Genomic DNA, 26,170 nt, shown 5'->3' on the forward strand with positions numbered 1-26,170 from the left:
ATGTCCAGCTGCTCCAGGTTCTATTTGAATTCATAGATGAGGAAGCAGAAAGTCAAAATCTACCAATACCTTTGGGGTCATTGTAATCGGATTTTTAACGATGAATCTGGAAATAAACTAATTGTGGCGTGGAATGTTGACCTTTATATTGGAAGCTTGATCTTGATTTGAAGAGTACCGTAACTTCATGGAATCTTACCGATGATGAAGTTATGGTGGGCTCAATACGGGTGGACTGGGATTTGGTAAGAGATTAGGAGGTAATGGTATATCTGGAGGGATTCAACGGACACGGGAAGAAGAGAACAAGATAGGAAAATAGATTTATGCATTGGAAACTATCCCCTTAAAAGGGTTCCCGGCCGATCAACTTAGACTGTATGCCGGCTTCCAAAAGATGTTACTACAAAATGTCGGGCGAAGCAAGCAAAAGATAGAGTAACCGATTTCACAGTACGAATCACACATATGACTTATCCAGGTAGAATATTTCCAGGCGTATACGCTCTACATATGTCACAGCAGTGAAAGAAGGTTTGTACAAGCACGGATACTAATCGCTATACATTTTGCAGTGATAACTCCTGGGGATTTATCCAAGCGTATAAAGGAAATGATATTTATAGTCCGGGCAATACAAGTGCAAGTGGATTATCCTCGGCTGCAATTTCTCGTTTTGAATTATGACACAACAACATATCCGGCTAACATCAAGGCAAATTTTTTAGCATCTCCCGACGGTCCATTTTACAATTATTGGAACGTGCCACAAAACATATTTTTCGTTTTTTATAAGTCTTCCGACTTTCCAGAATTTTACGCTCTTTTGACGATTCTCCACGAAAAACAATTAAAGAGACTCCGAGCTCAACCGACGAAAAGGGACCAAAGTCTTGGTATCCTCCAAAGTCGTTGTCGCTAAAAGACTTTAAACTGTGTATGGTTAAAATCAATGTCATTGGACCAACCTCTGGACTATCATTTATTGTTAGAAAGTAAAGCAGGAATAAACAGTGGAATCGAGGACACAATCCTTGGTGTACGTCAAGTCGCCGTTGAGGATGGTGGAGCTTGTGTTGAAATACAAATGTAGTGGTGTATATCCTTTGTATCGAAGTATTTTAACTTCACCTACGATGCAGTCCGATTTGACTAAAGTAACGATACAACCTGTCGGCCGATTGTGTACAGTTTTCTTGGGAAGGCGGCATCAGCTCACATTCAAAGAACTCTGGATCTAGCATCGGATCGTCCTCTGTGAATTGGTTTATCCCTGAAACAGAACAACACGGGATATATATCTACGAACAAACTCATTCTTATGACAAGGTTATTTGGGATACATTTCGTAGTGACACAAGGAAAATGTGTAAGGCAGGCGAGAAGCATCCACAACCTACACACGGCGCCATGGACGCAACAGCTGACCCTGCTATCACTTTTACGTGTGTATAGTATAGCATTTATTCACTGAGATACACAACAATGTCTGATGGCAACAAATATAACACTTCTATGTAAAGAACACTTGGACTTTTATACTTTTGATGGAATATAATCACGTAGTAGTGAAAATAACATTTATAATATTAAATGACTGTCAATTTCATATGACGCGCCCCATAGAATATATTCTTAGAGGAATTGCTCCATACAAGCATGGTTAACATAAAAGCGAAATCCAATCCCTATATTTACACTCACATGACTTTTTTTTATTTATATTTTATGCAATAAAATCGTCATTTGAATGTGACGTAATTATTCAATAAAAGTCGGTCAAAAGTGGGAGGAGCTTACTCAATTGAACAGCGAATGATGACTCTTCACATAAGGTAGAATTATTCATCCGCGACGACAAAAAGTTCAATATTTTATTGTAAAATAAACATGACAAACAAAGTCAATTTCAGAGATAATTTGATTTAATCAGATCAGAACTTTAAATATATATTCAATTTTTGCTAAAAGTTAGTATATAGCGTAATAACATAAAGAATTTGTACACGGTCACATGTGTGTACTCGGTGACCGTTATTGTGCAGCGAGGCGAAGCTGACGCACGCTTACACACTGCCAAAGTTGTCAAAACACCGATTTTCAAGTAGCTCAATGTGTTTGAGATGTCGTCTGACTTGACGATATTACATCCTTGGGAGCCATGTGATTATATAATCTACGCTCATATCGCCATCGATAGATGAAACAAATTCACTTGTATTCGATGAATACAATGTATTTGTGGTGACGCGTAACTGTCAACACGTGGATTATTAGCGGTGCATGTTTTATAATACACATTGATTAAATTCTCAAAGAACAAAGACAAGAGGATATGTTTATAACTGACCTCTATCAGAGGATCTCACGCCCGTCCACCTCAAAGACTCCGATCGTAGGACGAACATAGGCACAGAGGTAATGTTTTCATTTGACACTCATCATTTTTAACAAAAATGAAAGCACGTCGCCCCGGTCGGGATATTTTTCCGTTTCTTTATAAAATTGTTAATTTAAAAATTGTTTGAATCATATATAAATATAAAACATGTATTATTTTGTTTACATTCTTCCAAAATCCTATGAAAAAACAACAATATATACGTAATGTTGCGTCAAAATGTAAACAAAGCCATGTGTTTCTTTTTTAAAAAAGTAGTCCTTTTACGTTGCACAGAACATTTTCATACGCAAGTTCAAAGTTCAATGTTACCATGCAGTTATGGTAAACAAAATCGGCTAGTACTTACGTATAGTGACCAAGCCTAGCAAGTGTAAATATTATTAAATGACTGTCAATTTCATATGATAATTAATAAAACGTTTTTTTTTTTTTAAATATTTGCTAGCCACCTACAAAATTGAGATATTTTTTCCACATACGAACAGTAACCTATATTCCAAATAACGTGAACGCAAAAATGTACTGCGAAAATACCACCGAAGGATGAAATTGTCCTGCTGTCCTCGATATCCTGATTTTCTGCTCGCCACAGCCGATTAAAACCGCTACAGACTACAGCTGATCTGAATAAATTTGATTTGACTGACACCAGGGTCAAGAGGTGCCAAAATGTATATAGAATTAATCTTGACTCCCAGGTATGGTAGATTCAATTACTGATTTCCTCACGACATTCATGAAATACTTGCTGCGTACATTGTATATGGTGCTATCAATTATGATGCAAAACGACGTTTCTGTTTATTTGCTCGATGAAAAAGCTGGAAGGCAACCTTTACGTCATCTTCTTCTACAAAGTATGGGAGAAGGAAATCAAACACGGGACTGCCAAAGATATTGGCCGTCAACTTTCGGCAAGCTTTGGTCGACAAGCTAAATTCCCTCACGGGTTGAGACATTTCTGTCCATTTGACAGACTCAGTTGTTTGATTATTTGATTGCCCTCCTGTCATTAGTAGAAAATGATGAACTTCAGTGGTTTTGTCGCTTTTTTAATCACGCCAATATTATAGGAACGTCGTTTTGCGTCTAAATTGATAACCTCATCGACAATGTACAACGCGGTTATGTCGCATGTATTTATGACGTACCCATACACACTCAACAAAAATTATGAACTCGGCAAACCAATCAGAACAATACCCTGCATTCATGTCCCCGGTGGCAGTGTGATATGAAGGTTTATTTTACCCGAAGGTGTAATATTTCCTAAGGACTTGCATGAGGAAAATATTACATCTGAGGGTTAATAAACCTTCATACCACACTACCACCGGGACGTAAAGTGTTTATTATACCGAAAAATTCACGATTCGCTACTCTGGGTTCAATATCAATTAAACTTGCAATATTTAAAAAATGATGTTCTACGCTTCGTCCGTTTTTGTTGTAGAATTGGAAGGGGAATTAACTCCGTGAAACATATGGGCACGCGCCCCGGGGAAATGTGATGATTTATTTTCCCCGAGGGAATTACGGCGTTTTATTTCCCTGTGATGTGTTTCAACTAATCACAGACACTGTTATATGAGGTATAATAACATCATAAACATGTTCTATATAATTGCACCGAAATAAGACAATATTTTAATTTTGACAATTCAGAAACCTTAAAATAACGACACTATTTGTTGACGGATCAGGGACAATGATAGTTTTGACTTCAATAGTTATTGAAAATGTGTCGGAATGAAACATCTCGGAAAAGAAGAAGAGGATGGAAAGGAAGAAGAAGAAAAATGAGACAAGATATAACAAGTTATCTATTAATATTGTAGATTAAAATATATGCGAAATATAAGGCTTGAATCAATTATGAAATGCAAATTTAAACATCAAAACAATGTTTTGAAATAGATAGATATGCTTACAAATACATATGGTGTGAGGATTAAGGAGAGATAACTCTAACTATCTTCCCATCTATTTACCATTGAAAGTTCCCATTAATTTATAAAAAGTACATTTCAGTATATATTAACAAGTTTAAAAAATACTTACAAGAATTAAAAGACCAATAATTAAACAATTAGTTACAGGCTATAATGACCAGATTATACAAATCTAAAACGGACCTAAAAAGCAAATTCCAATATGTGCCTCAAAGTAAAGTGGTGAGTTTTTGAATTATTGATTCATGAATAAACATAGATATCAAAGAACAATGATCGGCCTCCTGAAATACATTTTAAACTAAAGAGATGTTTTACTATGCATGCCCAGATTCAGATTAGTAATTCAAAGATTAAATAATATGACCACTTTGTGAATTTAATGCACAATTATAGCATGTAAATAAAAAAGCCTTGGGGTCCAGAGAGCTACGCACAAGGGAGATAACTTGATCTGATGCGGTTTTTCTTCTTTTCCTTCCGTCCCTACTGAAAAGTTCTGTGTCCATCGACATGAGAGTAGACAAATATATGTTTATATAATAAAGCGAATAAATCTAAACATAAAGAATAAGAGATACAATAAACTGAAATGACATGTCTGCAGAATCAGGGAAATCGATTGGTTTACATTGAAGAAAGCAAATAATAAAGAGAAAAAACAAAAGTATCCTTCAAAGGTAAGAATGATGAGTGGAATTACTAAACAATGTTATCACCCCGCCCGGTGTGTTTCACATGAGGCAGCGTCATCAGTAATCTAGGATCAAATTAATTTTTTTTATACGACTCTTGTTAGAAGATAAAAGGCCTAGTTGTATGATGGGAATGAATATCAATATATCAAAACATTCAAAGAGAGAAAGGTCACACATGTGGAAATGTAAAAAAGTAATAATCTGGATGGATTCCAACACAACAACATAATTACATAATTGTTTTTAACACAAATGACAATGCAAACAGTGTTACAAATGTATTACCTTGAGTGTTCAAACGAGTCAGCTCTCTGTCTTTTAGCAACGGCATCAGTAATCTAGGTAAAATCTGGACTGGATTACATTATCAAATAGGAATCGGGAGGCCATGACAATGAAAAGACGAAATGAAAAGTCTGAACTGTCCATGCTTATATGCTTTGCTGAAAATGGAAAGTTCGATATCAAATATAACCCTTATACCAACTGGACCCTAGTTTGAATTACAAATGTGTTAGTATTCTACCATTCCATCGTCCAATTATGTAAACATTAATAGGCAATAAACTTCAGCTTAGGATGACATCATAAAACAAACGATAGAAAGACCAAATAATTCAGACTAGCATGTTTACTGCTAATTATGATAAATTATGGAAATTAAGTACTCGTATCTGCTCCCCTGCCTTTGAGATAATATCGCATTTCGAAAGGTACACAATTGTACATATAAAGAAACATGCAATCTCACTACATTTAGTATATCTAATTTATTTTATTACCCGGATTGACTTCCTGATTGGTGTTTTAATGAGGGCTATGACAGGTCCATTTCTTTATCATATCAATGGCTGATAGTTTGTAGATATAACATGCTAATTCAACTTAGAACAAATAATTTCGTCTAGGAGACTTCAGATCCAATTTCTTTTAATATGTTTTTTTTTTTTTTGCATCATGTTGTCGTCAATTAAAAGCAGTTAAGCATGAACGCGTTAAAATATGGATGAATATTTAAGTTAGATTTAAAATGTAAATAATAGCAAATAATTCATTAGCCACGAATAACGTCCAAATTGAATTTATGGACACTACTGTAACATAATCTTTAATATCAACTGTTACGAAACGAACGAAACAAAAAGAGAAATTTTAACGATAATATAGAATTATAAATGTGATGCTTTCATCATTTATTTTCCATCTCTGGGGGTAAAAATCCTCTACCATTCACTGAAGCTGGATATTTTGTTTTATGTTATAAAAGATGTTTTCTGTTTATGGAGAAACTACCAAATCTTAATGAGCTGATATTATTATTAATGTAGTTCATTTTGATGGATACTGTGCAATGTAAACCACGTATGTCCACGTTATCTTGTCCAACGATTTTACAGGCCATTTGTTTTTACTTTTAGTTGAATCATTGTAGCGGCTATTTATTTTCACTAACTCATAGTTTATATGTTAGCTAAAACAAGTTGTTTTACAGTACATATATTGTATCTGGGTTAAATATTTAATCACTGTCAGTGTTTTTTACAGATACGATATACGATCAATTAAGTATTATGTGATTTCTTTAATTCTCCCCATAGAATTTCTACATAATAGATCTCAATTATCTTAAACAAGTAAAACAAATATAAAGAAGGTGTGTATTTATCGGTTTGCTCACGTCTAAAACTACGTGCGTAACTGCTATCATTTTACGGGTCCCTCTAGAATAAACGGTATCCAGGAAGTAAACTATTTGCGTACATTTACTTATTTATTCCTTGTGCTTAAGGTATCTTGTTCATTCAGAAACGGACGGTGTTTATAAACACTTCATAAAGTCTGCTTGGATATACAATACACTAGTGAGAAATACAATATATCATAACTAATACGTACAGATACGTTACCGAAATTCGATTTGTAAATTAATCGATGTGATATCATTCAATTATTTCCTAATCATAATTCGGATTGATTGGAATATTTGTTGGTTTTTTTGTTGTTGACAAAACAGAGAAATATTCTGACGGAGTACGACAAATGTTAACTTTAAAAACATATTCTTATTTTAAGTCGATGTAACTCGTTACTAGTGAAAATGTTACTATTTTGTATTTGCGTTGTCACGATGGCGGGGCTGACGAATGCCTTTATACCTAGCCCTGGCCTCGATGATGACAGTGCTATGTATACCCATATGAAGATAACAGAGGAAGCCTTGGATATTGTAGCGGCTACTTTTCTCACGTCAACTGACCAGGTCATTACTACCAGGACAACCGAATATGATTACGTCATCAGTAGCCATTTTGGAGCAGGTGAGATTTTTCATTAAATCATTCCTTTAGTTATTTAAAAATCAAAGCGATTTTAACAGGTGAGTTTAACACGTGTTTGGGATGTACCAACGGTGGACCCTTGTATTTTTACTTGTGTTATTATATACTTAATTATTCTGTTGAGTGCGATTTACTTTCGCGAAATTCGCGAAAGTTTATTTCCGTGATCCATTAATCACCAACTATATCTTGATAAGAAATATTTGGCATTCCATGAAAATTCATCTTTGCGAACCTGTTCTGAATCTAAGTAGCCCCGAATTAATTTGGTCTACAATACTTGACACTATTTGATGTAATATATTTCAATTGGGTATTATTTAATTTCCAGATACAAACAGCTACGAGAAGTACAAAACACAGGCTCGTCAGCTTGCCATCGCGGTCTCTGATGCCTACAAGAATTTTAAAAGGAATCCGGACTACACTGTCAACTCCGAGCGTATCAGGGAAGGTAAGTAACTCCGTATTATATTTTTAAATTTTATTTTAATTCAAATATATTATTCACATAATACAATGATATCCAACATTTTTTTATATTTACATTTTGCCATGGAGATCTGCATTAAGAGTGACTTAAAACAGTCTTCATAAATGCGGGTCATGCTTCAGTTCGTCCGCGCGGGAAAAATCGACATTGTAGTTAGGGGAAAAAGTGAAATTGTTCCCTATAAACGGACGGTATTTATTTATCTGCCACCGGGATTGATTGCATTTATATCTCTATTAACTGCGATATGACTTTCCTTTGATTGTTAAAAATATCATTACTTTATTATAATCTGGAATTTATCGAAAAAGAAATAAATTGTGTCGTTATCGCTGAAACAATAATGTGATGCCAGGAAAAATTGTATGACGTCAGAATTTTTAAAATGGTCACAAGCTGAAGGTATGTTGCGATTTTATAAAACACTAAGATATAATTTTTGATCATCAATGCTTACAACAATTAAAAAAAAATTTTTTAGACACATTTCATAAATGTTAGGTTAAATAAACATTCATTTAAGATCCTATATATAAGAAATTTCTAAAATGTATATAATTGTATATAAACGTGTTTGCTCAATGTTACATATAGTTTTAAATTTTAAATTATGTCTTTAAAATATTTCTTATGACACATTAAGTGACTTGCTAACAATTTGTTTATGGTACATTAAATCACTGTAAAAATGCCTTTTAATACCAACTATCATGTTTCAGTAACGCAATGGGTACTAACAGTAGAATATGCGTATGATTACACAATACCAATGCCATATTTATTTACACAGAGACGGGCTAGGTTCATTTACATAGTAATGGAATAAGTGAATCACAAGGTACATTTTACAATGGAATTACTATTACCATGTCATGAATTTTGTAATGTATTAAATGAAATTACCATTCATTTGCGCATCTGATTTCTTAAATTGCACATTACTAGTAGTTTAAACAGTAAGAAAATACAAAAAAACTTCTTTTATGACTGGACTAGTACCATGTAATATTGTTATATTGTTATTCTTTGTATGGGACCTTTATTATCCTTATGATTTGCATGTAACGTTTATAAAATCATGCATGTGTCAGTGTCATATACACGATATGTCACAATAACGCCGGGATTTCGCGCCATTCTCATCTTTTTCATAGTTGTTTAAAAAAAATCGCCAATCATAATTCCCGATCTCGCATGAAAAAAAAAATATTACATGTAATTATAAAAAATACCATTGATACGGATATTGAAAAAATGAGGCAAATGGTTAAAGTCTAACGCCCTATCTGCAGGGTAGGTGTGTGAATTTCGCGGTGCGTGTTTTTTAACTGCGGTATATATCCTTGTGTAGTGCTTTCTAAATGGGGGCATTGACAACATTAAACAAGCACAGCCCACCTGGTCATATTATACTGACAACGGGCGAACCAGTCGTTCCACTCCCTTAATGCCGAGCAGGAGCAGAATCTACCGATGTTAGATACTATAGGTAACATAAAGATAAAATCTGTAAGATGTATATAGATATTACTTTAACCCCTGTTAAAAGAACGGATTATATTCGTTTTAACCAAAACTATATTGACAAGCACGCCTTTAAAGTAAATTGATGGTCAAATGTAAACTAACGTAACCGTGAAACAAAATAAATATTTGGCATTTAAGAATCATTAGATGTAATTTAGATATTTTTAATGAACTCAACTAAAATAAAGCTAAACAATTTATAAGACAGAAAATGAAGGATATAATTCATTCACCTTGACATTATGTGTATTTGCAACCAATTAATTGCCATTAGATGTAATTTTCATTTGCCTCGGTTACACATTACTTCAATTACTTGATATCATTCAATTATGTTAACCAAGAACAGGAATATGGAAAATGTGGTCAAACAACATCACATATAATATATCAATTGAAATGTAATTGAAAAGTAAATGTGTATTCTATGTATTTTTTTTGCAATGTAATTATCTAATGAAATTAAATGAAATTAAAATTCGCAATTACATTTTACATTTCATTACTTGAAACATTACAATGCAATACAATTAACTATCATTACATTCATTTGTTAATTACCTGATGTCTGCATTTACTTATACTTTACCGATATTTTCTGTAGCACACAACATTGTCCAAGAAACTCGGCTGATTATAGGAAATCTCCTAATGAAATCTACATTGTCTGAGATAAATATCTCACTGCTGGGGCAAAACGTGGCGAAATGTCTGCTGATCATTCAGTCATTTTACAGTAACACAAACTGGGTCGAGATGAATGGTGCAGAAACATACTCAGACTTCGGTGAGAATACTATTCAATGAAGAAAAATGTCACTTTTTTGTGGGAAAAAAAGTGAAAAAAAAATCTTTCATATTTCAAATATTGAAATTCATTTTTCTTAAATCTTTTTTTAAAAAAGAGACCAAAAGTGATTTTTTTCAAGTTTGCAGTTTTGATTACATTTAATTGTTGATTAAGACAAACGCTCTTATTAATGTCATTTTACTTGAAAATGTGCCAGATATTATAGAAACGTGGTATTAATTGCTGTCATTGCTTTTGTAACATGGGGAAATCTTTCAGGATCACTCAGGACAGGGGATTTAATGAGGATAGCTTCGTTAGAAGACAAAACATGTAGTTCCTGCGATTACACAAGTTCAGCGTAAGTTATTTAACTTGTAGCGCAGTCAATACTAATAATATTTTGACATTTTAGACCTAAGAATGATTTCTTTGACGCAGTTGTACAGAACTAAATTTATAAAAATGTCAGAAGCAACATGATTATTCATCGTAACAACTGTTGATGGTGATTTTGGTTTTTGACGAAGAACATTTATATGTGTACGAAAAAAGTGTAGAAGGTTCGGATATTGGCATGGAATGAAGAAGGTTTCACGGAGACTGGAACATTATTTGCTTTATTCTCTGAGAAAATATTTGTTAAATGCCACAATTTTGTGTTTTTTTTTGTTCTTTCACAACAATTTCGGCTCAGTCAAGAAAAAATACGCGTGATACTAGGAAATTAGATAAATAAATTATCTGAACGATACTAGGGAATAAGATAATTACAATATCTGAACGATACTAGAGAATTAGATAAATACATTATCTGAACGATATACTTCTGTATATTAAAGAACATTAACACTATTACATTGCGTGTGTTATCTACTTTCTGTTCAATATTTAATGATCTTCGTATATTAGACTTTATTACGCGTCATTCTATGTCGCCATTACTTACAGATTGCGTCTAGGTTCCTGTGACGACAACCTGCTGGTCAACGATCGCCTCACCAGTGGGTATTGGTCTATACACTCAGCGTACCCCAAACCGCCAGGTGTCTACTGTCATTATTTATCTACATATTATTAGTTTTGAACAGTTATTTTGGAAATTTATGAAATATATATGGCATGAGCCGAGAAAGCGCTAGGGAGGAAAAAACTGTTTTATAGTTGTGTTTTCTTTTTATGTATATGAAATAATGTATAGTTATGTAATTAGTTTTCGAGAAGACATGTATTTTGTTAATATAAATTTATACATCTAATTACTTTTTAGTTATTTTCGTATTGCACAACCATTCAAATTGGAAATAAAAAATCCAACTATATGCACAATACTGCACAGTACAATCACTTCGCGGTATCAACGTTTTGGAGTTTACTATATTGGGAATGTCCGCAGAGGTAACTTTTTGCGGTTCACCAGAACTTCCTCCAGTATTACTATGAGATAGTATAGGTGTGGATATATAGTCAGTGATAGTAACTCCTGGAGTATCGATGATGGCATTGAAATCGATTTTAATGTACCATTACTTATTTATTACACATTCTAGTTGGTTCAGGTGAAACTGACGGGAAGTGCAGCCATGGTGGACTGTGGGATTCTGGGAAAGATACCCCTGCGACAGGAGGTATCAATAAAGCTACCACAGACCCCAATGTTTCTCCTCATTATCATCTCCACCAACAGGCCGCCGAAGCCGCAGTTCAGGCTACTGTGGAATTCTTCATACACCAGAGTAAGTAAAACACTCTTTTCTACCTTAAAGGTTGTCTGTTGTAATTTATAAATCTTGCTTTAATGACTAGCATTGAATGTTTAAATTAATTAACATTTACCTAGCTACTTTGTTTTAAGGACCACGAAAGATACAACTTCTAAATTAGCATTTTTAATATTATTTCAAAATATAATACTTTAATGTGATGCAGTTGTAATTCAAGAACCTGTCTGGAACATTTAAACACTGAACATAACACGTCATGCCCACTTAATTCTATAATCCATTTATCGTATATGTACTAAAGGTATATGTTTTTTTCTTCGTCTTGGCCCATTTTATTTTCTGTTTTCGGTATATATTATTTCGTTACGAAATGTACACCTGGTTTCACAACAAAGATATTCATTTTTAATAACTCAAAGTTGTCAAACTAGTTATAACAATACATTATCATTCAAGCGAATGGGATACTTTCAAGCGTCTCCAATCACATGATTTCTCAGCTTATTGGATTGGAGTTGAAGTCAACACCATCTCTTGGTTTTGCTGTCGACGTCACTGGGTCCATGAGCGATGATATATCGGATGTGAAAATAGCTTTGACGAAAAAAGTCATCGCATCAAGAAACAGTGCTATCGTGCCAAGCAAATATGTATTATCAACATTCAGTGACCCAGGTATGTATCTCATGTCTTGTTAAAGAACATTTTATCGGTATTGAATTGGTTGGTAAAAAGTGAACGGAGAGTTTTCGTTAATCTTCTGGAACTACCAATTAGTATCTAGGAGCATTTAAGGTCTGTTTGTATAAGGAGGTGAATTGGCTGGAGAAACAAAATAGATCTACAGATAGTACAAGGCTAGAGGCAAATGCCAACATTTACGTTGGAATCGTCATCCGGAGGTTGAAGGTTTGTTGGGACATATTATTTGACAGTCCAGTACATCATATAATATCTTACCGATACCTAGGTTTTGTTCAGGTAATATCTTACAATTCATCTAGTTCTCTTTCCGGTTTTCATCTTGGATTTTATCTCCAGCTATACTTGGCAGTCAAAGAACAAGAAACAGTTCCAATTATGTGAAACATTATTGAGAAGGTATCTCGTACATCTTCAATCAATTATCTAGGTTTATTGACAGCATTAACTTTTTTACCGCTAAGACACTTATTAACACAATGTATTATGTAACTGTGGGTTTGAGATGCTTCACTCCTACTTACCACTTGATGTCAACTTTACTTACAGAATATCTGACTACATTTAACAGTACAATCGACGCCAATGAAATGATTCAGTGGATAGATGCACTCGTTGCAAGTGGAGGAGGTGATTGTGCAGAATATGCAATATCAGGATTACAAGCAGGTAAATGTACACTGTTGACTTTGTTTATATACTGTATAATGTATAAAATTGATACACAAATTACCAATGATCTAGTATATTGAGGTGCGTATTATAACAATTACAATATTGACATACCATTATTTGAAAATAACGGAAATTAGATTACCCAACATTCTGTATTTGGTATCTAGTCTTTGGTCCCGTTTTCTGAAATTCTGCCGTTTACCAAGGCTTGCGGTAGTGGATTTAAAGCGGAATCCACCTATATTAATATAGTAGAATGTGCCTTTCCCATTGTAAGGAAAGTGTTCTATCCCTTCGTTCTCTAAACATGTTCGAGAACATTTCACCATGTTTTTATTTCATGCAATGAACCTCAACCATTCTGAGAATTCTCATAATGTTAGTTTTCGAAATACCACTTGCATGAAATGATAAATAAATATTATGATTTATTCTGCAGCTATCGACCTCTCAGAACTGAATTCAAGAATATTTTTAGCTACTGACGCAGATGCTAAGGACTATACTGATTCAAACACTGCTATGATTGCTGCAATTGCTAAAAGCATAAAGGTTGAATTCCTTCTGACCGGATCATGTTCTAGGAGACGCAGAGGTACATTGATTGTCTGATACATATAGTTAGCTTACATTTTTTACATATTTTATCATATCATTATATCATAATGTATAAATATCAATTTTCTCTAGTACGAAATTACCTTTCATATTATTGTTGCAAATGAAGCGAAAAATGATAAAAACAAATCCAAAATACAGCACATGCAGTTAACGTGACGCTACCCAAATTTGAACACTACCCAAAATGGAACACCTTTCTAATATGTGATACAGAATTTTCTATTTACAATAACTATCTTAAACAAAAATAAAGGTGCTGATTGTAATTGTGACAATTTTCAGATGTGATTTTCTTTCAGTTGCTTATTATCTGTATTTAAAAACGAAAATAATGAAATTGTGAAAAAAATCGGAAAACGACGTCGTGCGACAACCCTTAAAACACCATATATTTAAAACAAGAAAAGCGAATGTACAATGGAATGTTTTAGACATGTGACTTACATAATCTAAAATATGTTTGAACTTTCCTTGAATGAATTCAGATATTTTTTATGATATCTTTGCATTTTTTTAATCAAACTATATTTAGGGGGTGTTCCATATTAGTTACTCGAACCTGTTGAAACACGTTGTTAGATCGGGCATGCTTTAAGCTATCTATTTCAAAATATATGCATTGATGTCAATTAAGCAAATCATGTTATTAAAATTGAATGCATCTATTTGTGGAAAGTTAAGAGAAAAATCTGGATTTATGCACACATTATATTTTTTCAAACTTATCTTCAAAAAGTGTTCCTATTTGGGTAGCGTCACGTTATACTACTTGATAAAAATCAACACACAATCTAGTTAAGATTAACGTCTAATATATGACAAATACTGTAAACCTACTTATTTTCATTTCTCAAGACTTTTTTTCACGCCGATTTTGTTTGCAACACTTCAATTGAAAACTTTTTTCACTTCTGAATCAGTTAAAATATTTTAAATACATTTTTCGACAGTTTACTTTCATGAATTGTAATATATATACAAGATTTAATCGCAGCAGTAAAAGAATATAAAAAGCAAAATATAGATTAATGGGATTACAAAAAACCAAAAAACAAAAAACCAAAAAACCCAACACCATGTGCAAAAACAAATGAAATAATATAATTAGTTAATTTTGGAGTTCAATCTGTGCTGTTTCAGATGTTCGGATGAGGCATAAACGAGATCTCGCGTCATTCCAAAGTATTGCCGCTGGTACCGGGGGAGGTGTGTATCAAATTGGTTCCAATGAACTTACTACAGTCCTCGATAGTTTGCTCGAGGTAAGTCTCAGTCAGGACTAGGAGTTAAAACTGATTACAGGCGATTTGTCGTTGAATATTGCAAAGCTAATTATGATATTTGACAAAATGTTTTAAACTTTTAGGTTAATTATCAAAAAGTGCATATTAAGCTTTCTATTTTTAAGTTCAGAACTAGCTTCCTTCAAACATATTGTTTGAATTAATATTAATCCGATATCCTAAATACAGTAAAATGTGTCGACAAAAACCAAACAATTGAATGACATCATGACCGGTAGTACCTGTAAATGTGATAATCTAACGTATCTATTGTTCAAGTTATAATCATATGAGATATCATTTGCCAACCAAAATGTTCAAAACCGTTCCATTTCGTTTGATTTAAATGACGTGATCATGTTTTTTGCCAATAATTGCCATTTTGAGGTCACTCCTGGTTTATACTGATGCATTTTTATGTTGAACTATTTTGCCACATTATTAACATCGTTAGATTATTCTTTATACCTTTTTTGTCATATAGAGTAAATAAATTGGTTCAAATTCTCCATTCCCCTTGACGTTATAAACGAGAGTATATCATAAATTATATGATAAATGATGCCGTGGTACCTGTTGACTTACCTGTAATCAGTGGGTCATAAGGGTTCAGAGAAAACATTGGTTCTTTAGGGTACACGAGGATTCTATCTGGCTAACAGACTTGTCTTGGTAGAGAGATGGTCGCTAAGACAGGTTTTAATGTATAAATTAATACTCATCGTGTCATTTTTTTCCAGGACAATTTTGCGTCCTCAACGGCGGTGGTCGACTATTTTGTCCAGACAACAGCTGAAAATGATTCGATGGATATATATGTAGACAGTGGAGCAGACAATCTTGTCATCGATATAGATGGAGCGTACAGTTTGTATTATGCATCACTGACCAACCCAACAGGTGTGCATTTAGTGCGGCATATTTTGGCTTTCTAAATCAACACGCGAGGTTAGATGTTTCCTTTATGTATTTTGGGAGGTTCTGAAACGTTATGCCGTATTGCAATAGGAAACCATTTCTAAGTCATATCTTATTAAAGCAAACTGTCGCGGACATTGAACTGCACAACCAAAGCAGTTGAACATGCCAACGGAAATGAAAACAAGTAGGATTATCAATCAAATAATTAAATTATTATGACATACATGTACGATATAGGAAGAGGTACAATATATGGAATAAGGCATTATAGCGATAATAAAGTCAGACATATAACATTCGTGTGTGTTTATGAAGACAATACCATTTTCATCACAATTTTTAAATAACGCCTATACTTTTACTTTTATTACAATATCGATTCCAGGTACGGTTGAAGGTTTTTCAACAGACAACGCCACCCTTTTTAGTTCAAGTTCAAAGATGACAATGACGATACAGGTAAGACAGAATTTTTGCAGGTAAAACATAAATATCTTAATATTAAGAACCTCAGTGTCACATTGTATCAATATTTCCAATCATAAGCGTAAAAGCTGTGCGTATAACAAAAGCATATTTCTTGAAATGTAGATAAGAATGACTGGTTTATTAGCTATCAGTAAGCTTATGTCATGCGCGGCGTCCGTCGTCGTCGCCGTCCGTCGTCCGTCAACATTTCCTTAAATACTAGTCATAAACATGATTTTCTTGAAATGGGTAGGGGATAAGAATTTGTATAAATTTTTTGACTGGTTAATATTAAATCTCCTTCAGAAAGAAACATGAAGCTGTATTCAGAACATTACTTGGCATTACAAACCAGGTGAGCGATACAGGCCCTCTGGACCTCTTGTTAGTTTTAACATCCTTTTAACATCCAGGGTCATTTAAGGAAGGAATTCTCGATGTGTGCAATGTTTTGTATGTATGTTCTGGGAGGCTGCGGTATATACTTATATTGTGCCATCAGTGTATTGTCAGGTTTTGTCCCCTTGCCATAGTGGTACTTTCTATAGTGTTATCTCGCTGACGCATGCCGCCGAGGATACACCTCACATGGTCACATTATACTGACAACGGGCAAACTATTCGTCTCACAATATTAATGCTGGGTGGGGTGTGTTGCTTGGTGTCTACAACTAACCACTTTTATGGGAGTTGTGTTGAGAATTAACACATTCTTTTAAGTGCAATACCATTCTTGCTATTGAATCCTTAACTACCACATTACTTTGTTATATAATCCTTAACTACCATATACCTTTGTGGTAGAACTCTAAAGTACCATATGCCTTTGTTGTAGAATCCTAAATTACTATATACCTTTGTTGTAGAATCCTGTCCCTGGTACCTGGGTATTGTCACGCCTGGTGAGTCGACAGTGGGAAGTCAATATCACGGTGTCCAGTACATTAGATATAAGCTATCAGCTGATTGAGACTGACGACTTCGGTATACACTACGTGTCCGAAAGAAACCCAATAGTAGGTGGGTATGATGCCATATATGACATTTTCTCAATATATAGTCTACGGATAACTTAAAATAAGCGGGTATGTTTTGATCTATCTTAAAAATGTATTTGTTCTGCCTCCTTTCATAAATTTGAGAATTTTCCTGTTGCATCTATAATAAAAATCCAAAACATCTTCAATTTCTTTCATCAGTTTTATTTATTTATTAATCTACCAGGAAAGAACTACACACTTGCTGTCATAGCCTACAACCTTGCTTCGTCCTCTTCATCGTTTGCCTGTCAACCTTCTGGACGAGGACGGTACCGTCACATACACTACCTCTATAATCGTGACGTTTGGAGCGTCTAAGACCATCGGATACACACCAATTGTAATTCCCGCTACAGTAAGTAGTGACTACCAATGACATATCGTCAGCCTGATACTGTAAAAGTTGACATTTACGCGTATGGATATTTACGCAAAATGAACATTTGAACAGTTTTCAGTGCTCTATCTATGGTGCAATATTAAAGTTAAAATAGGAAAAAAGAACAGTACTAGGTATAGTGTTCACCGTTTTCGACAAAAATCAAAATATATATTTTTCAGTGCAACAAAACCTGCCCAAAGAGAAAGAATACACATATTGTAGCATGCGATAAAATAAACATTACATAGATTTATTATATGAACAGAGATATCGATATTATTGTAAGATTTCAGAGTAAGGGACAAACTCCGAGGAGCAGGCTTATGTAATGTAAATCTGAATACACCATATAGCACTAACCACCAAAACATACTTTATGCTGAGGTTCAAATTCCCGAATATCCCGATGATACAAATTTACAATACCATTCTCTTTAGAACTTTTACGTCCAATTGAGCGGGGTTGACCAGAATGGGTTCCAGTTCAAGAGAATGTCCGGTACATCAATCACACCTGTTACTGTGGATCTGTTTGTACAGCCAATATTTGGTTAGTAACAAGTCCGAAAACGAGATGTTATAATGACACACACCATTCACTCTCTTGAATTTTGTTATTATCGATTTATCTAATGATGAATATCTAAAAAATAATAATAACGAACTTATGTACTGTGACAACACCGTGTATACATGCCATTTAATTTTTTTGTTTAAATAAGTTCATCATGAAGTATATAGTTAATTATGACATATTTACACATGCCTGTATACAGACTTAATCCAAGCATCTATACTTTAAAAAAATTAAGTCGGAATAGTATTGAATACAATTTATTTTAACAATAAATGTGCTTGATTGAAATGTTAACTCGTGATCAACAACACATTTTACAGAAAGTGTTGCCATGGGAACACCTCAAGACATTACCTACACGCTAAGTAATCTCGGCGGTTCCACGGAAACTTACACCGTTATGATTGTGGATGATAAAGGGCGAGTCCTGTCCCCGACGTCAAGGGACCATAATATGACTGCAGGGACCAGCGTTAGCGAGAACTTTCAGCTGTTAAGTACAACCGAGCTGGAACAAATGTTCGTATTAATATCCATGGGTATTTAGCTAAAACACTCATAACGGCCAACGATTTAATTTACTTGTATCTTTCCATTGTCACATTATCTATGCTATCCAATATTTCCATATGCGGGTTGATATTGATAGTGGCGTCACGTGTTTGTGGGCTTAACGTCATACATTTTAGTGGAAACGAAGAGAGTTTACTCATAAAGTAATGCCGTCACAATCGAAACATATCCACAAGGGAGATAACATTGTAATATGCAAAAGTGATTTAATTGGTAATATATTTATTTTCGGATTTTTTTTGCGTGATAGTTCTAACGAATTTGAGTAGACCACTATTTCATAGAAAAAAATATTTGATTACTTTATATATATAGTAATACAGTATTTTTGACCATAACAAAAGATAAAAATGAATTTGTTTTTCATTATTATCATTTCCATTACTTCAACACCCTGAAATTATTCAAATGAAGGAAAACCCATATTGATAATATCATGTATCTATTTCAGTACATACACAGTCAGTGTAACCACCTTAGGATCGTCAGACGTTCTACAGTCAACAACATACACTGCCATGGTAAGACACTCATCATTATAAACAGTATTATGTAATTGTTTTAGACAACTATTCTACTGTACTTTTACTCAATTTGTAAATAAAAAATATGGTAAAATGAATTATATAAATAATATTCAGTCATATTATAACAGTAAAGCCTTTGACTGAAAATTTTGGTGAATTAAGCGGTCACAAGCATTTAATAGCACAGACCGTTATGTATAAATAAATATTTAAAAAAATATAGGTAACGACTCCGAATTTTTGCACCTTCAGTTCTTGTTTTTAATTATAACTGTATAAGTATGTTTACATTTCCCAACAAATACTTATTACACTGTAAGACATGAAATGGCTTCTGTTGATTTAAATATATCAGTCAGTGTTAATTGTGACCATCTTGAAGATGTAATTTTCTTTTTTTCTTTTTGTGTCTTGTTAAAGGAGTAGATCGCCTTGAAAAAAGTGACAATATTTTGTCCACAAATTACGTCTTTGACCCCAATTGACTACCACAAAGTAATTCATAACATACAAACATTAGTTTGTAAGGGCCCGGTGTTATCTCAAATACAAATGCTGATATTGCTTCTTTGCCCCATGTCAATATCTTAAAATGTATATATCTGATTATCAATGCACAGGTAACTGGGCCATTTTGTTCGTCATTTATGACGTCAGCTGTATGCAGTGAAGCCAACACCCAAAGCAGTAACTGCTCATCATCCACATGGTCTGCTACTGCAGTTTACTCGTTTGATATATGGGTGTATGTGGCAGATAATGACGTCACAGTAACCATTGATACTGTCGACATAACACGACTACATATTACGTAAGTGTTGGCTAAAACGAGGAAAAGTTTACTTTCTGGTCTTTATTTCTTTAACGTTAGCCAGGAAGTAGATGGATCCCATGCATGCATTTTGGGAGGCTGTGGTATATTTGTATTACTGAAGCAAAAACTCACGGCGTATGTTATTGTTTAAACTTATAAACGTATTCCTTTTTCGTTGAAAATCCAAATTGCGGGAAGTATGAAAAATATACAGTAAGAGTATATACCACTCAATAGATGTTCATGCAATGGGCACACGAGACACAGCTCAGAATTAATGAATGTAATCAGAATTATAAAGTTTGATTGAACATGTTAAAAATTAAGTTTAATTTTATTTTGATGTTGTGATTCGGAATGATTTGGAAATATTTGCATTAATGTATATATTCATAAATTATCAGGTTTTAATGTTACAGCATATCAATATCAGAAAAAAAAAACCCAGCTGCCAGTTAAAAAGGGTTAATACAATCGTAAATTTTATTGGGTTATCTTATTAAAACATTGTATACTCGAAATATCGATGTCTCAAACAACATTTTCCTATGTTACAGCGGAACTTGCTGCTTAGCTAATTTTACAGTGAATGCTTCTCCTGCTTCCGGAAGTGGTTGTCAGGTGACACAGCTGGTAACCGGAAGGACACTGTTACAATCAGTGGTTAATGACGACAATTCCGGACAGGTATTACTTTCTCACTATGTGTTGCATGATGTAACTATTTGGCGTGTTTTACAACGCTTTTTAATCTATGTTGATATATTGGTGTTGGCTTATAAGAAAATTTCGCACAGTACGTAATTTCGCACACCTGACGATTTTTTTTGCGATTTTCCTTAAAATGACAGAAAGATGTACTTTATTGTTTATGATGTGACTAAAGGAGGTCTCTCACTGTGATTTTGTCACATTTAGCTGAACTTTTCAGGATAAGTTTGTTTTGAAAATCGAAATCGAAATAATACGGCCCATTTCAGTAAAGAAATTTATAGAAAATAAACTACTCGATATAAAATAATTCTGTTTAATATCTGTTTCACATGCAAACATATAGAGCAAATATCCTTTTTTCAGTATATAACGAAAACCGTATGAAAATCCATCAAGTATAGCGGATATTTTCTGCGAACACCCTATGACTTTCTTGGCCTTGTTTACATTGTTTACTATGGGGAGCGGTCATTTTTGTAACCAGAATGGTGGCGAGATGTCACTTATTCATTTCGAAATATAGTTGGGTTTATTTGTCATTTCAAGATTGGAACTGTGCTTAATCTTTGTTTATGATGCTGTAGGTCTGTTGAAATGTTTCAAAATAATTATTTTCTCCAAACACAAGAAAGTTTTAGGGGTGTTCGAAATTACGTCCCAAAAACCCGTTCAATACCAGGTTTAACCTCCAATTGATAACAGCCCCCGTGCGCAGGGATACGTCTGCGTATATCCGGTTACATACTCATGTGTTGTAAGTCAGTCTATTTGATTCGGAATGAATGAATTTGAGATTCATTAAAACCAATGCCAAAAGTTTACGAAATTACGTACTCCCACTCTAAATATTTAACAAAATACCACATTATATTTGTAAAATGGAAAAGAATTCAGTAGTAATATATATAATATACATGCTGATATGGAAGACGTTTACATTGATGATTTGTTTTGGCGTTTGGTGCCGTTACTGTATCTGTTTTCATTTTGTTGTTGTTGTTGATGATGATGATTGATGATGATAATAATGATGATAATGATGATGTTGTTGATGATGTTGGTGTTGATGATGATGATGATGATGATAACTATGTAATGATGACCATGTGATAAGAATGATGACAACGATATATCTTTGATAAATATAATCAATATCTATCAGGATGAAGATGACAGCTATCTAACCGAGGATACCGGAACCAACATTGGACTGATCGTCGGAGTACTGGTGGGTGTCGGTGTCCTCGTTTTGGCGGTAACGGGATTGTTAAAGTATGTCACGAGGAAAAAGGATACCGCGACAAACGATGTTGTCATCAACTTTGAAGAGGAACCACATGCCGATACTTCAGCAAGGACAACATTTGACCCAAAACAACTGAATCCTAAGGCTTTGGAGTAAGATTTGTGATTTTGTTTTGCCTAACGATATAATAAATAGACGGCAAACTAGAGTAGATTTTACTCTAGTTCCGTACATGTTTTACCGGGGTACGTTTTATTATCTATACTGGTAAAAAATTATTACATAATTTATATTCCATTGTAACCATTACATTTCTTTATTATTTCATACCATAACATAACATATGACTATATCATCACTTTTTGTCTTTGCAAGGAAGATATTTTATAAATGAATCAAACAGTAATTCGTAGTTCCTTGTTTGAGTATGATCTGTTTTGTTTCTAATGTTAAAACAGTTCATTATCACGCAGATTCTTGTCTCTTAAAACAGTGTCATGTTCACTGCTCCAGCACCGCAGGCTACAACGCTGAGTCATGCCATCAGATGATATCAACCAAGGAAGTGAGAACAAGTCGTTTGATGGCAACTTGGAATAAACTGCATTTGTACATATTGAACATAAAACTCGATCAAAGATCGATAAAAAGAGTTTTACGTTTCACGCCTTATTGAACTTCTTTATGCTTATTGACCTGTTTTATCCCTATACTCCCGGGCCATACTGTCGTAGTTTACGTGTGGTTTAATTGGGACTTTTCCAATAACCCTTTCACCAGTCCCGTGAATATTTTCGTTTTTACTAATTCATTCAATTTTTATTTACGCCAAAACAAGTGTTTGTAGTTGTCGGTTGACGTTGAAACTGATAATGAATGTCGATATCTTTGTGAAATTTAACTTTAGATAATAAATATGATAAAAAAAATAACCTTGAAATAAAAATCACGATAGATTGCCGTAGACAATATCACTAAAACGCAACAAATGACATATTGGCGATTCAATATTGATAAAGCCATTCTATATAATGGATTAGATTGTACATATTTTGCCTGATATTATAAAGATCCGTTGGTATCTTATTCCAATGCTGAAATAGAAAGAATAAACAATTGACTGATAACAGTACATGCTTTTCTCTCTATTTATTCTGCAATATGTTTTATTGTTATGAACAATATGTAATAAAATGTTGGTTTATATAGAAAATAAAGACTTTTTGCATAAATCACATTGACATGTTAATATTGTTTGATTAGCCTTCAATCTCAAGTATTTGTCTCATACTCAGGTGGTATGAGTCGATGTTGTTAACACGATGAGTAAGTATTTGAACAATAAAGTTTTTAATTAGGGGATATTTGCCAAAAAAGAAAACTCATGTTCAGATTGTACGTATGACGAAACTTCTTGGTCTGCCGCAAAGGGTCTCGTAGTTGAAAAACTATTGGGAATATTTGTACTAAATGTAGCTGAAAACAAAACAGCTGTTAAGTGTTGCAGAACATAGTCTGTACCAAGCGTCTACCAGTATTTACTATTTAAACTTGCTTTCGATATTATTTATTGGTGTCTGTTTACGACATGTCATTTAAAAGATAAAAAATATACACTCTCATTCTGAATGTGTAATATACCTTATAGGCACAGTAAACATGATATTGTTTTATTTTCCAAAATTGGTTAAAGTTACCATTTCAAATTTCATCGACGTTTCACTTTCGTCTGTTCACGATTGAAATAACGCTCATCCGATTTAAACTAAAATATTTTCTAGTAATAGTTTACAAAAAAGGACTAGCGTACTTCATTAAATTTGATGCAGTCTAGGTGGCATTTATACTCCCATATGAGACCATATTTCACATAGCAATATTCTTCGTTTTAGATGTAAATAAGCATCTATGTATCGCACGAACTTAAGACGACATAAAGGTACTTAAATCTCATATTGTCTTTGAAATAGCTTGTTTTTTTTTTAAAATCACCACACAACGGCGTATCGTAGGGTTTTGATATATTTGTCCCGTGCTACTCTGAATAGAATCATTTATGAATACATCAGTATGCAGTTATAACGCAAGAGGATGGATGTTTACTTCATTGTACAATGTTTTTCATTAACGCCATCAGTAAATTGAGAATGTATCATTGAGGGATAAACTATTTATTTAAATTATTATATAAGTTGAATAATTTGATACTCACATCGAAAAATCTCTGGATTAAGGATTTAATATTTTTACAGATACGACCTACGATACAATAAGTATTATGTGATCTCTTTAAATCTCATAGCATATCTACATGATGGTTATGAATAATCTGAAATAAAAAAAAATGAAATGTGTATTTATCGGCTTCTTCACGTCTATAACTATAACTTCTATCATTTAGAACTAACGGACTCCAGGAAGTAAACTAGAGGCGTACCATGAACTTATTTCTTTCATTGTGCTTTAGGTATCACGTGTATTCAGAAAGGGACGATGTTTATAAACACTTTATTTAGTCTGCTTGGTTAAAATACGATACACTGATAGGGAAGACACTATTATAACGACTGCAAACAAATACGGAACAAAAAAAATAAAGTTAAATCGGTTCGAAAGAATTTAATTGTTTCGGAATCATAACCTGAGACTTATAAGAATCGGAATTAATGCTACAATTGTGTTCGGCAACGCTTACAACAAACTGATTACAATGTGATATAGATTCCTATAATTGCTCTATTCTATAGAGGATCTGACAATATTATATAAGGGGTCATGTTCTGAGGACCTTTTTTTTAGTATATTACATGTACTTCAGATCAAATTTTCTATACCTAACTACATCAATTGAATGCGAATTGGGAGAAAGATAGGTGAATATAAAGCCAGCACTGAGTTTAGGATAGTATACATTATAGTGCACATTATGTATTAATGACATAATATTATGTTTGCTAATCCTTAAAGGCCTATTACCTTTCCGGAGCAAAACATAAATGTTTCTTTAAAGCATTATTAATACCAGAAAATATATACCGATGATCTAAGCTGAGGTTAAAACACCAAACATATGCTAGATTTCCTGCGTAATATATGATAACAGTGCAGAGTCATTTCACTGTTTTGCCGCCTGGCGCAGTGATAGTCAACTACTGCGCGGTATTTAGCATAGCGGCGGGAAACATAAGGCGACCCGCGTTATGAAAATGTATTCAAATCAAATTGTTCAGAAGGTGATGATACATGTAGTATTAACGGTAAGTTAATAACTTTTGCGACTCTACAAAATTATCGAGCTCGTTTTACATTCCCATTTTAAAAATTAAAAGCCGTTCCGGAAAGGTAGTGGCCGTTTAAAAGATAATAATTAATAAGGCAATGCAAATATTCATATAATCTGTAAACGTTCGGAAAAAATGGAAGCCATCAGACCGGTATAGCGTCACTATTTGGTGAGGGTTCAGAGACCATGATAAATGATTATGCAAAATACCATTAGAATCCCTGCAATAGTTATTGGAATTGTGTCGGATAAACAATAGGGGTAGAAGAAGAAGAAAATCAACATGTCAATATGTAGTGATAATTCAATGGCTTAATGTGTAACGCTTAGTTGTTCCCCCTTTAATCTGTAGTTGTAAAATGCAATGAACATTAATTAATGTCATTATATATGGAAATCCACAATATCACGGAATAT

The 26,170-nt window shown here is 33.7% G+C and overlaps 1 protein-coding gene across 1 annotated transcript in view; it reads left to right on the forward strand.

The window, feature by feature from the left end:
• Window positions 1-6,843: 6,843 nt before the first annotated feature.
• Window positions 6,844-26,170, forward strand: part of LOC138306175 (von Willebrand factor A domain-containing protein 7-like) — a 48,666-nt gene continuing 29,339 nt past the window's right edge. The window contains 21 exon segments of the mRNA XM_069246566.1: window positions 6,844-7,372; window positions 7,725-7,847; window positions 10,018-10,200; window positions 10,483-10,564; window positions 11,155-11,249; window positions 11,754-11,939; window positions 12,384-12,602; window positions 13,179-13,298; window positions 13,744-13,899; window positions 15,066-15,187; window positions 15,949-16,108; window positions 16,515-16,588; window positions 17,464-17,617; window positions 17,822-17,883; window positions 17,885-17,992; window positions 18,458-18,569; window positions 18,917-19,115; window positions 19,621-19,690; window positions 20,317-20,507; window positions 21,068-21,197; window positions 22,387-22,622. Coding sequence (XP_069102667.1) covers window positions 7,153-7,372; window positions 7,725-7,847; window positions 10,018-10,200; window positions 10,483-10,564; window positions 11,155-11,249; window positions 11,754-11,939; window positions 12,384-12,602; window positions 13,179-13,298; window positions 13,744-13,899; window positions 15,066-15,187; window positions 15,949-16,108; window positions 16,515-16,588; window positions 17,464-17,617; window positions 17,822-17,883; window positions 17,885-17,992; window positions 18,458-18,569; window positions 18,917-19,115; window positions 19,621-19,690; window positions 20,317-20,507; window positions 21,068-21,197; window positions 22,387-22,622 — 3,002 coding nt within the window. The 5' untranslated portion in view covers window positions 6,844-7,152.

The sequence above is a fragment of the Argopecten irradians genome, chromosome 13 (assembly GCF_041381155.1).
Source record: "Argopecten irradians isolate NY chromosome 13, Ai_NY, whole genome shotgun sequence".
Classification (NCBI taxonomy): Eukaryota; Metazoa; Mollusca; class Bivalvia; order Pectinida; family Pectinidae; genus Argopecten; species Argopecten irradians.